The sequence below is a fragment of the Lichenostomus cassidix genome, chromosome 2 (assembly GCF_008360975.1).
Source record: "Lichenostomus cassidix isolate B80296 chromosome 2, HeHo_3.0, whole genome shotgun sequence".
Lineage (NCBI taxonomy): Eukaryota > Metazoa > Chordata > Aves > Passeriformes > Meliphagidae > Lichenostomus > Lichenostomus cassidix.
Window position 1 is genome coordinate 123,352,304 of NC_139482.1, and position 13,397 is coordinate 123,365,700.

Consider the following 13,397-nt stretch of genomic DNA (forward strand, 5'->3'; position numbering starts at 1 on the left):
GTTTTTTTACACTTACTAATCCTGAATGATTTTGCATGTGAGATATTCCTTACTTTTAGAAATTCTCTATTTGACCTATAACCTTGTATCTTTTGAATATTGAAATATATTTACCCAGATTAAAGAGCCATCACTTTGACAGTGAACAGATACTATTTGTCTGTCTCTGTCTTACTTCTTCAGCCTCCCAGCTTGCCATAACTAATCCCTGTCTGCACTGTGAATTTTCCAGGAACCTGTTCATCAGTAACTACTTCGTATTAAATGGGTAAAGTTGCTCTTTTCCTATCTGTAATTAAAGATAATGAGAAGGAAGGTGCAAGTCATAGAGAATGCAAGCCCCAAAAGGTTGGGTACTATTTCGGCCTCATGCTCTAGTGTACAAAGAAGCCTTGTTCCAATGATATGCTTAAAAGATGACATTTCTTTGTGTTAGACTCACATGCAGAATCTTTGTTACATATTCAGCAGTGCTCCTAAGTCACCTGCCTCTGAAATGCTTCAGGATGCTCTTACAGTATTTCTACACAAATCAGAGTCTTGCTATTGACAGAGCAGTGAAGCAAATGGCTGGGGAACATTAGAGAGAGCATCTTTAACACAGGAAAAGGAATCAAATGCCATGGCAATTTCAGAGGATAATCCATAGGGCTGGTAATTGCCACATTTTAAAAATGCTGAAAGCCGTGCAACTTTCAAAGGCTCAAAGCCAGTATTTTTATCTGCATTAAAGAGCATAGTGCCACTACATTCATGGGAGTCTCTGCTTTGGTCTAGAGACAAAATTTATGCTGTTGTTGTGTGCATGCTTGAATCTTGACAGGATTGTGGCTTTTGGAGGGGTAAGGTGCTATACAACACAAAAAACTCTTAGGAGTTCTTGTCAGATAATGAAATCAGCACAAAATGCCTGGAACAAACAAAATTCTATAAAATAATGCAGATTTTAAGACCTGCAGGATGAAGTGACTGCAAGGACTGAATAATATATTTGTTAAGAAAAGAACAAAAAGTGGCACAGGTAAAAAACAAACAAACAAACACTAAAACAAAAGACAAAGCTTCTTTATTGTGGTTTATTTTGTCTGGCTATAGAATTTATATATAGGTTTCAATCCAATGAATTTTGCCAGGATTTTGGAATTAAATTAATTTCATTGCAATGTGACATCATTTGGCATCATTTACATGGATTTCCAATGAATTCAAAAGTTATTTGCAAATATATTAAACAGAGAAAATGGCAGAGCCTCTTTTAAATGCTTTCAGAGAATACAGTACAGAATCATATGATTTTTTTCTGCATATAAACAAGTAAATATTAGGATACTATTGTACATAAATAAAACCTGTATTTTATATTATTGACCTATGTTCTTACTTTTAGATAACTGCTTCATATGTTCATGTAGCATTTTCCCCCCAGAAATATTTACATAAAACTTGTCTACATTTACAGTAAATAACCATAATTTCCTACTGTGCTTTCAGCAGCCAAAAGCTGAATTGGCTATAGAAACATCTGATGAAGATTCTTGGAACAAAGGTATGGCTAAATTACATCAACTCATCTATACTATTACAAAATGTTGAGAGGAATTTAATGGCATTTTTTAATTTACAAAATGCAATTTAGTGTTGGATCTGAACTGCTCTAATAGTAGGGTAAGCCCTGCAATTACACTTAAGCTACAATTTATGGAACATACATTCTGCAAACGACAGTATTTCAGTGTTTGCAGTGGTGTGGATAAAACTATATTGATTTCAAACAGGTAGCAAGCCAAATAACCCTTCATGTAGCAAACAAGCCTTAGCTAATGCCATCTTGGAAGTCTGCATGCATTGACTCCAGGTGTAGTTAGCAGAGTCATTGAATCTCTGAGCTGTTCCCAATGCCATGGATCTGAACTTCAGTATACTTAACTGTATCCATTCTAAGACAGGTGGGACAGTACTAAGCCTCTCTTTTCACAAGCTCATACTGGTTTGAGGATGTTTTGCAGTTCTGTGTCAGTGATCAGAGACTCAAATGGTTGTCCAGAAAACACATTTTGTTGCTAGGACACTATGTAAGAGAGGTTTGCTGGGACATATTCCAGTAATACATATTTTTTCCATTATAAAGCAATGCATAAAATAAACAAAAGCGTTGTAATTCTTATTTGTAATAAGAATTACAAATTATTATCCACTATGTACTTAGTATGCAGTGTTCCATTTGTAAAGCAATTTTATGCTGAAGCTCGTATAGCACCCAATTTTAAGTGACTCTTAGTGAGGAATTATTTTAATAATTAGCTATTAGACATAATTATCCATATAACAGACTATTTTTTGTTGTTCTTATGGAAGTAATATCAATTCAGTAATATAAAAGAAAGGAAATATATTTCACTGGAAATACAAAGTACCTATCACTAAACCAAACTTCTAAACTCTTAGGGCCCAATCCTGCAGCCTTGGCTCATGCAAAGAATTCTATTTAAACAAAATAATCCAGTTAGAGTTGGTTTTTTGTTTGGTTGATTTTTGGTTCTGGTTTTTTTTGCTAAAAACCCCCATCATGCAAGTCCAGATTTACACACGGTACTTACATTAGTGCATTTACATTTGCCCATGTTTGGTTCATAATAGAACAAAACCATGTATTTAAAATTTATTTATTCATTTCAGTTCTGTTGATACAGAGGCTTGACAAAAGATAACCCAGCTGCATCATGGCTGGGTGGAGATTACTTGCCCCTGCCTCTCTGTGTATGGGAATACTGAGAAGAATAAACAATCCTATCTGTCTCCTCTGAGATTCACAGCAACTTGTCCCTTCACTGTAACCTTTTCTACTTTAAAAATCTTTTGAAACACGTGGTCTGTGAGATGGGGGAAGTGCAAATGAAACTTAGTGATTGTTCCTTTACCTCTTTCTACCTAGCTGCTGCAGTGGGCTGTACCTATCTTGCCCTGACAGTGAATGCTCTTTTCTGGGTCTGAAGATGAGCTCTTAGCATACTTTCATCTAGAAAGACCAGTCAGACTGAGGAGAAGCAGCTCACATCCTCTTCTTTAAATTAAAGGGTTTGGGACTGTGAAGGAAAGGGCCCTTCATAAGTAGTAACCACCACAGAGATGACATGAGATGAGATAGTCCCTGCTGGAAATCATGAAGGTAGTACATGCAGAAACTCAGGAGCCACCACACTGGCTCATTCAAAGACCTGTCTGCTGGTAGGATGTTCTGTGGAGACTGGTTACATGACTCTTCTCAGTCTCAGATATAAAGAGCAAATTTCAGTATCCTCAGACATATAAGAAAGAAGGTTCTTGTGCTCTTAGGTGTTTCTTTAGTAATATATTTAAACGCTGTGACAGTGCACATCTTATATGTCTTTGAATGTCACGTGAGTACTTGCAAGTGACAGAATTTCTTGCCTTGAAAGAAAGTGAAGACCTCCACAGATGTCCTCCAGACAGGATGTGATTACCCCAAAATACCTGACTGAAGTCCAGGCTCCTAAATCTCACAGGCACATTTAAAAGGTCCCATTCAGAAGTGTTATGTGATGCAGTTTCTGTGTCCTCTGTACAATTGTCATGTTTTACTAAGGACAAAAGAGATACTCAGATGGTGACAGCTGAACATAGTGAGGAAGAGCAGTTCCATAAATAAGAGGGTAGTCCAAATCCAACCTATGCTGAAAGTTAAAATACGAGTTAAAATTGTTCTCTCTGTAGACAGTAGGAATTGAAAACATCAGCACTGTCCTTTTTTTTTTTTTTTTTAGCTAATAAGATTTGTATGGTTTAAGCCCCCCCTCCCCAATATAACAAGATTAAAAGGACAAGAGTCAGTTATATTGTCTTGTAGTGAGCAAGAGGCATTCTGAAATCTCAAATGAAGCATTTTGAAGTCAAGTGATATTTATATATTTTATAAATAATCTAAGCTGATTGTTGCGTTGTCATAAACTATAAGAAAAAACGTAGCTGCTTTTTAAATGAAACAAAATCTCATTTTGTATTTTCTGTACAAACATGTGGTAGTTAAAATGAGCCAGTGAATTTGCAGGGACAAAACCCGTGTCAGACTGTGCTATTATAACAAGAGATGAACATCACAAATGAAAGCCAATATTTAGGAATGTGTATGGTGAGAGAGTACCACATACAGTAGTCAAGTGGCTGTGCAATAACAGTGAGCATGTTTATCTTTACAGAAACATCTTTTTTTTTAGGCACTTTGTTATCATGTTTGTAGTGACTGTCCTTCTGGCCAGTTTAAAAGTGAGGACCTCCAGAAACAAAACCTCACAGCTTGAAAAAACAGAACTGTAAGATTTATATTATCCATAGACAGGGTACAGACCAATTGTTATGTAATGCAAAGATAATCTGTGCATTTGCTATGGAAATTGGGGTGCCAGAGCTAAAATATATCTACATTGTGTAGATACTCTTGCTGACCTTTGGATTATATGTAAATTAAGTTTTATCAATTAATCAGTGGGAACTTTACAAATAAGTTCTCATCTTTCTGCTGTTATGGAAAAAAATAATGTCTATTGTATGTGATATCCTAATGCCTTCCTGGAAAATTACCACATAGGCAATTAATTTGTTTAATAATTTTGTACGCCTGGGATATTTAATGCTGACCCAACTAAAGGGGGTTCTCTCTCCTGGAAGAAAGGGAACCCTGTATTTTTAGCTCTGTGATGTTCCATTCGCAGCCTTTATCTTCAGCATAATCCTGAAGACATGTTGCTAGCTAGCAAGGGACATATATTTTATATATTTTTTCCTTTCTCAGTCTGAGATCTGCTCTGGCAATGTCTTCAGCCACCACCCTCCCAGAAGAGATGCTACAAATCAACTTCAGCACCAGGGTATGAAATCATATTAACAGTAATTATTTTCCCTGCTCCCAGGAAGAGACCTGCCCTTGAATATCTTCAGCACACCACCAAAGGAGCATCTGTCAGGCTGAGCATCTTTCTGCATTCTTCTGTTTTGCAGCAGACTACCACACCAAATTTCTTGTGAGGCATGTAAAAGCCTTATTCAGGCATATTCCAACCTCAATAAAAAACACTTATCTGAAATAACCGGTTATTTGCCTAAGAGCAAAAGTTCCTCACTGGAATGTGGTCCAAATTAAAATGGTTTGTTGCAGAAACAGATTTCTTACAGTCACATGGCAAACAAATGTATATGCACAACAGGAGACTGAAAAAAGGTCCTTGAGCTGGGCTATAATGTTTCCAGTCCCACAGTTCACAGACGAGAGTCACGGCTCTAGCTGCTTCCAAGCCAAATTGCCTGGCCTGAATGGCTGCTTTTAAACGCCTGTGTGCCAGCCTAGGCAGGCTTGTCACACGTGGTGACTCCACTCTGGCTGCGGTGAGATGAACAAGGGACAGGGCAGCACTGTCAGCTTTTGTAGTCAAGAGTAGCACAGTTAACACAAAGTTCTGGGAAGCAGACAATACCAGAAAGCACTCTGAGTCACAGCTTTACACGTCAGCTTTCAGAAAGCACATGCAAACCATTTATCCAGCATCTTATAAAAGCACCATTGAAAGAGAGCACCACGTATATGGAATTGTGTTCAAAACAGCAGACAGGAGCTGTTCAGGGAGCCATGGAGAAGCATGCAGCCCAGAAGCATCCCTGCAGGATGGATTCCTTGAAGGCACGATAGATGAGGGCTTAGAGAACAAGGGAGCTGGTCATCAGCCAGTTGAAACTGTGGGGATGGCCTAACTCTGGGTTACTCATGAATACGAATCCCCACACCTACTCATCCCTCACTCCATGGATCCTGCTACATGTAAGCAAGCCTGCAATTTATATTAATAGAAAGACTGAAGCAACTAATTGTTCACAGTTGACATGAACACCACCTCCCTGAATGCTCACTGTTGAAAAACTTAGGCTCTTCAAAAGAAGACTGATAATTCTTATTGCAAAGCTCAGTCATCATAGCTACATTACTGGGCTTTTTAGTGGATATTTGTGAGTGACTATTGCTATTGTAGGGCTAACTGAGGTCCAGTACATTAAATGTGTCTCTATAAAGATGCTTCCAACTTGGGACAAGTAAATGTTGGCATTGTCCCTTTGTAGTTTTGTGTTAAACACATACAGTATGGAAAAGACTATGGAGTACTAGTGTAGAAAAGGCACTATATCTGATCTAACTGTGGTAACTAGGTACATGCCTGTGCTACAGGTATTTGCAAAGAAATATTTCTCTCTGTGACTGAGAAAGTAATTCTACACTCATGCTAGAAGACGATGACTGGTTTACATACAGGATTAGCACTGGTTTAGGTATCTGGTAAGAACAACTCTCATGGGTGACACAGAATCAAGGAGGAGATGTCTGAACTGTATTTCCTATTTTCTACCAGTTGCCAGAGGGAAATCAAATAGACCTTTTCACTAGTGCAGTTATATACACATTAGAAGCTTCTCTTGGCCTTACTGTGGCAATTTGATTTGAGATCTTACTATACAGTTGTGTCAAAAAATGGAGGCAAAGAAACAGACTGTGAAGCTTCCCCAGAAAACTTCACCAGGTAACAAATACTTGATTTTGAATGTTGACATTTTATTTTGGCATATGGTGAAAGAGTAAAAAATAGAAGTGAAGAGACAAATAGAAGAGACTCCCTTTTCTTTACAGTCAGATTTATCTATTCAGGGATTACTGTTGGAAAAACCTTTCTATCGAATACATTAGTGAAAAGGAAGCATTGATGACAGCCATAAAGGCACAGATCTTATTTCGGGGAAGAGGGAACTAAACCAGAAGCTTGATTCTTTGTCAAGAAATGTAATTATTCACTTAAGAACTTTGGATTGAATTCTAAAACATTTTCCTTTAGCACTAGACTACATAATGGAGATTGCAGGGGAGTTATGGACTCCCCTGTACATACGTATTGGGGGTGATTCTTTTTTGCAGCTTTTAAGTCCAGTATGTGTGGGTCTCAAGGCTGAGGGCAGGTACACATCCCAGAAGCAGCAATCCAAAATGTGAACTGCTTCTCCATGAGACTGAGGTCTGATGGACCATGAAAAGGTTGTGACCAGCCTGAGAGTCATTTAAACAGGAAGAAGTGTGCCACTGCCACAAGACTGCAGACATGGTACCAGCTCCCAGTGCAAGGCTGTATGGGACAGGTAAAAACAGAAACCAAAGAAAGAAGATAGGGGGAGGCAATTTTTTCTTTCACTGTGAAAAAGGGAAGTCTGGCGGGATCTCAGGAGCAGTTGTCAGAACAGAGGAAAGAAAGGAATGAAGGAGCCACACCTTGTGTTTCTTCCTACAAACCAACATTCTTGCTCTGGCTGTGAAAGACAACAGAATGACTGGACAGTCCTCCACCATCCTTTGACCTGCTGATCTCAATGGGGGCACTTGTAGAGTGATGTTTGCTTTTCTTCTTCTTTTGCACCTTGAAATTTTACAGTCAAGAGTTCAGTGTTATTCTTTGCTATCAACTGATACTATCTTTGAACTGGTCTTTAAATTGAATCTGGTGAACCTGGCAAACCTCACTTTGCTACTGTTTCTTCAAAAGCAGTCATCCATGTAAAAGGATAACTACATCTGGAGATGTATTTGGGAATTTCAGACGTTGAGGTATGCCTGCCACTAAGCTGCAGGAGTCAGACGGAGGACTGCATATACCAACTGGTACCCCTGAGCAAGGAACAGACAGCAAACACATAGTTAAAGACGAAAGAAATTCTCCAGACTTAGCACAACAGATCTTCTGAAATGTGGTGCATCTTATCTTTGGCCTTAAACAGTGTGAAGTAGAAGGAGAGAACAGTCAAAGGTGAACTTCATGAATTCACATTCAAGGAAACAGAAACTTTCATAAAGGGAGAAACTCCAGAATGCAAAACCCAAGTCATCCTTAAAAAGCACTGAAGTGAAGTGGAAGCAAAGGGTTTGCTGCAGCTGTCAAAACATGGCAGCATGGTCAAGAACAAGATGGATGTAGACTGGTCTGAACTGCTTCTCCTCCAAGGAAGAGAGCCATAGATCAAACGTGCTGCGCTGTCGCACAAGGTCAGGATCCATGCAGTTTGAACCACCCTGTGGGCAGAGTTTGACTGCACACTTGCACTGCTCCTCAGAGCTGTACTACTTACAGGCGAAGCCCATAAATCAGCACACTTCTTTCAGTTATGAAGTTATTTCTAATAAATGTGTGTAACCAGATCTATGTTTGCTCTTTATAGTACCAAGTAATGTTGAGCATCGACCAAGGATCTGAGAGAGGCTCAACCTGGTATATCAAAACCCAGCACCAACTGAGCTGAAAGTAAACCTCTTTTGCTTACTACAGAATAAGCCAACTTCAGTTTATGTACTGTTTATTCTGAATTAAAAATAAACTGCTCTTCAAGCACATGCCAGATATTACGTATGTGAATGTTACCAAACTTGGACTAATACCTGTGTCCAAATTACAAGTGTATGCTTATATACATGGGGATATGTGCAAATGCATGTCACACAATGCCAGGTCCCTACCGTTGGACTATTCTTGTACCATTGTACCATTTATTGTACTATTCTTGAAGGAAAAAACGTACCAATCCAGTACCTACTTACTTCATCCAAGCACTGTACTTTGTTTTTCACAGTAACAGAATAACTCGGCATTTTTGAAAAGCCAGTGGCTTTCAAACTGCTTGCCAGAGACCCAAGAAGGTCTTGGTTGCCCTCCTGCTCCTTTTAGCAGAAGGACAAGGAGGACCAGTGGCTATGCCTTACTAAATCCCACTGTTTCTTTTGCCTCATTTTTGCCCTTTGGCAGTGTTCTTTTACATAGGCTCCGTTATTTTGAACTTAAAACAGCAAGGTATGTTCCATATACCTGCTCAAGGAGACAGAAAAAGCCAACAAAACAACCCCAAAGCAATTTTCATTTATCTACTTCTGAAATAGGAAGAAAATAATAAAAAAACAAATAAATCCCAAATAAGGAATGGCATTCCTCCTATTACAAAACCCAGTAAGTTAATCTACAAAAACTTTGAAGATGAAAAATATGTTGTAAAAAATAACAATATTATCCACTCAACAGAGTACATAAATTTTCCTATATAAGAAACTAGACAAACATATTAAAATATTTTAAGTCTTAAAAAGGGAAAAATTCTGCTAACTATTAAGGTTGGACTACACATTATGCCAATGCATTCATTTGCACAACTTTTTGCAACATGACAATTGTCTGGGGTGTGAATGTGTAGGTGTTTATGTCCATTTGAGGGAAATGGTGCAAGAACACTAAGGGTGACTGTTGCCATTTTAAAGGGATATTTCACAAATAATCAAACAAACCCCCTACAAACACCAGTACACATCTCAAATACTGCAAGTCACATTCTACAGCCCTTGGCATTAAAAAAAAAAAGAAGAGAAAATGCCAGCAGAATTAATTCAAGTACATTTGGAGTCAATCCCTTGTGAAGTACTGTTGTTTGCAGTTTAGTTGCAGTGATGTGGACAGAGCTCCCCAAAAGACACAGAAGTGAGTGCACCTTCCCCAGCCCTGCAAAGTCTGAGTTGAGGTACAATGATCCGTGGTTTGCTCGACATTGTGGATGCCAAAACTTGAATGAAAAATTATGCTCGAAAAACACTTTGAAGAAAATTACATAAAATAATCTCTTAAAATGAGAAGCTAGTTTTGTGTAAAGGCAGTCTTTTTGGTACATAATCCTATCAGGATGACAAGCATGGCACTCCTTACCAAATTACATTTGCCTTGGAGCTAATAAAGAAACCTGTACGTTGTCCTGGTCATCATTCTGACCTGACATACTCTTTCCCATGGGCCTCAATTCACCACTCAGAAAAACCAGCAGGTATCACACCCTGGCTGAAACACTGCTTCTTCTCAACTTGTGTTCTAGACTTAGCTTTGTTCCTCAGAGAAGCATTTCCCTCTCCATGTTTCACTTGTTCCTTCGAAAATAACAGCGGAGCAATCTGCTGCCAGAATAATTAAAGTCTGGTGAATTCCCTGTGGTGCTGCAAGTCCCCTATGCTCTCATAGTCGTTCTCTCCTGAAAGAGCAGTGTGGTTTGTGTTAGGCACGGACAAGGTCCTGTCTTCTTCTTGGCTCACTGACTGGATAGCTTCATAGTCCGGTTCCAGCTCCCCGTTTGGTCTGTCTGCTGACTGAGGCACTGTGGTGGAATTTAGGGTGTTTTCAAAGTCCTTCACACTTGCATAGAGGCCACTGCAAATAGATGGGGACCTCTGAGATGCAATTTCTTGAATACAGGTGTAAGGAGAATCCAGTGCCTTGATGGCCTGTCCTGGCTTACTCACCGACGAGTACATGGCTGAGATCTAGGAAAAGGAGACACCTGCTGAGTATGAAGCATGGCATAAAGCTTGTGCACCAGTCTGTACCCTTGTACTACAAATATATTGATTACTTAAGAAAAGACAGGATCTTCTGATAAAAACATATCCTTTATTAAAAGGATATGGTTTTATTCTTGAAAAAATATAAAAATTATTTATTAGAAATCCTTTTCTGGCATGCATTCATAAATTGACTCTCTTTCAAAAAAAGAATGCTTTATAAAGTAAGTTTATAAATGTAAAACTTCTTTGACTATAAATCCCTGGTGAGAAAATTAGACCTGGGCAATAGGGACTGGCTTTGTGAGCAGGAGCTCTTGCAAGTTTTGCTATGGTCTTGGAGTCAACTTGGAATCAATAGGGAGATAGACATCGAAGGAAGGATCAGGTTGAACTGTTGTAATGAAGGAGAAGGGTGCTGTCTGATCGTTAGGGTTTTTAAAATTATTATTGTTACTGTTTTTAATGGTAGTGGCTACTTTTCTGCTTTTAGAGACACTGCAATAGGAGAATAGTTAATTGCTGTTTTTATAGGCAGGACTATATAGGTACCAAGTCATGTCAAGACAACATTAAAAACCTGTAGATAGGTTACTCACACCAGAAAACAGCAAACAGTCAGTGCCAATACTGATCTGCATAGTCTGCTCTGTTGACTACATTCTGCCAACAAAGAAGAGCTGCTGCTCAGGCATTGAATATCTGGACTTTGTACTGGAGACTGAAACCTCTCAGCTGTAAGCACCAGAAAGGGAGCATTTCACTCCTAACTCTAAAAATCCCCTCTGGTGAGGTGCTACACTTCAAGTGCATGAAAGTGGCCCTTCATGAAAGGGTGAGGAGAAGCCCACATCCACACATGTTCTTCTGCTCAGAATTTACCTGGGCTCGTGCCAAGCACAGGGATCAGTCTTGACTCCTTCTCCCAGTCCAAATGGATACTAGCCCTTGCACAGGACAGATGGCTGAAATTCCCTGCACTGCTTCTCAGGTACCCAGTATCACAATATCACAATCGCTTTTCTATTACATTTAAAGTCCTTCCCAAGCATGCAAAGCCACTCTGGGTTCGTATCATTCCAATCAGAAGAGTAGATTGGCATGAAAATGTCCATTACCATTAGGCAACACAGACTCATGTAGATGAACCAGACCACTTCTGATAATTCTGGGATGGCTTTTTGTGTGTGTGGTGGTGGGGGGGAGGTTGGTTGGTTGGAGTTTTTGGGTCTGGTTGGTTTTTGTTTATTTTTTCTTTAGAGGGACATCGACTTGGAGATGGCAATTCTTCTTACTTTTTACTGATTTCAGCTAACCAAACAAAAAATAGTTTTTCTGCTCTTCAACTCTTCTCAGTATTAGATTACATTAACCCAGTTCAAGATCAGTTTATTCATTAATGCCTGGGAATGCTTCTCCCAGGCAGAAGGCGTTAGCTCACTTAGCTCATTGCCAAGTTTGTGTTTACTTTTATGTCCAGAGAACATATAAATGGCATGGGTGTATTGGAGATGATCATAAACAGCCTTATTTCTGTTTAACTATTCTCTTTGTTTAAATCTCCTCCATTTATTTGACCAACAGACATTTTAAAGAACAATTTATGCTCCAGTGCTTTTACTGTGCTTCAGTTTACTTTCCAGAGCCCCAAACACTTTGCATGGGGAAGGTGGAGCATACGTTTCAAAAAGCTGCTGGTTATTCTTCCTAAGAAAATCTTGTCATCCAAATCAAGAAATTACCCTAACAATCAACTAATTGTGGCCTCCTATTATTTTCTAACACCTTTTTCAACCTATAGGCCTGATACAGCCATATGTTAGAATACTTCTGATTTTAGGAATGTGGCAGTACAAACTCTGTGCAGAGAATCTTGGGCTTTCATTTTCCCTTCACAGAAGTTCCACCTTTCTTAGATTCTGCTTAATCACGCAGAGGTTATGCTAATTTCTGCCTAAAAATTGGTCTCTAGTTAGTTACTGAATTTCACGCAAGAAACCTACCTCATCTTCTGTAAGAGATGGATCTTCCTCTCGAGACTTGTAAGACACTGAACTAAGCCTCTGTAAAAAAGGAAGAAAGAAAGAAAATAAAAGGCTCATTACCCATCAGCAGTGTGAAGTCTATAACAAAATGCTCCCATTGCAATCAATACATTATATTTTATGGTCATTTGCTCTCAAGTTCCATTATATATATCAAATATCCCCACTATTCAGAATACTTCTCTGGAGATGACAACCCTGAGGTTAGTAAAGCTTTTTAATGTATCTGCTCTTGTCCTGACCTGAAAAAGGCAAAAATAATGTAATGGTTAAAACAACTCTGCCCTGCTGTACCCCCACCTTTACACTTCTTATGAAGTGTCTGCAGAGGCTTCTGAACAATTAGAAGTCAGCTGTTGCAATACACCCGTTGCCCTTTCACAAGATTTTCAGATATGCTATTAGATGACAAAAGAACAATACTCAGCTGACACCTTCCTGATGATTGTTATCCTTCATTCTGTGGATCCTGGAAGTGCTGCACAGGAGAGCTGTGTCCTGCCCACCCCTGGAATGCAGCCCCTGTGTAGAGGTGCTCAGCAGCCCAGGCTCACAACCACTCAGACCTGCTGCAGCCCACCCTGAGCTGAAGGATGGAGGGCTTGGTTTAGAACCAGGTTTAACTTCAAGCATGTAAAGTGTTCTGTGGAAAACAGGCCATGAAACATCAGGGGAAAAGCATTTTGCTCTTATGAGAAATGCCTTAGGACCTTTATAACAATACAGAGCCTCCTGCTACACTGCAGCCGTGGGATGCCTCCTCCCTGGGGAAAGAAGGCTTTGCTGGACTCCTGCTCCACAGTGATTCAGAGGGAGCCTTCCAGCATTGTAAAAGGTTGTATTTTGGACTTTCATACAACTTCTCCAACTAAAATACTTCACACCACCTGCAGGGCAAGCCAACATGGAGGAGTAGAGCTATTTATGGCACAGTCAGTGAAATACCACTT

At 39.3% G+C, this 13,397-nt stretch overlaps 1 protein-coding gene and 1 long non-coding RNA gene across 7 annotated transcripts in view; one reads left to right on the plus strand and one right to left on the minus strand.

Annotated features, from left to right (window-relative positions):
- The first annotated feature begins 7 nt into the window (after positions 1-7).
- LOC146442167 (uncharacterized) lies at positions 8-5,102 on the plus strand. The gene is made up of 2 exons (XR_014850176.1): positions 8-1,546; positions 4,808-5,102. It is a non-coding gene; the product is annotated as an uncharacterized LOC146442167 (long non-coding RNA).
- Positions 1,045-13,397, minus strand: part of PAG1 (phosphoprotein membrane anchor with glycosphingolipid microdomains 1) — a 112,305-nt gene continuing 99,952 nt past the window's right edge. For all 6 annotated transcript variants that reach the window (XM_085053100.1, XM_085053094.1, XM_085053098.1 and 3 more), the window contains 2 exons: positions 12,406-12,465; positions 1,045-10,384 (listed from right to left, as the gene is read on the minus strand). In XM_085053100.1, the coding sequence (XP_084909226.1) occupies positions 10,034-10,384; positions 12,406-12,465 (411 nt within the window). In that variant the 3' untranslated portion in view covers positions 1,045-10,033. The remainder of the gene's footprint in view (positions 10,385-12,405; positions 12,466-13,397) is intronic.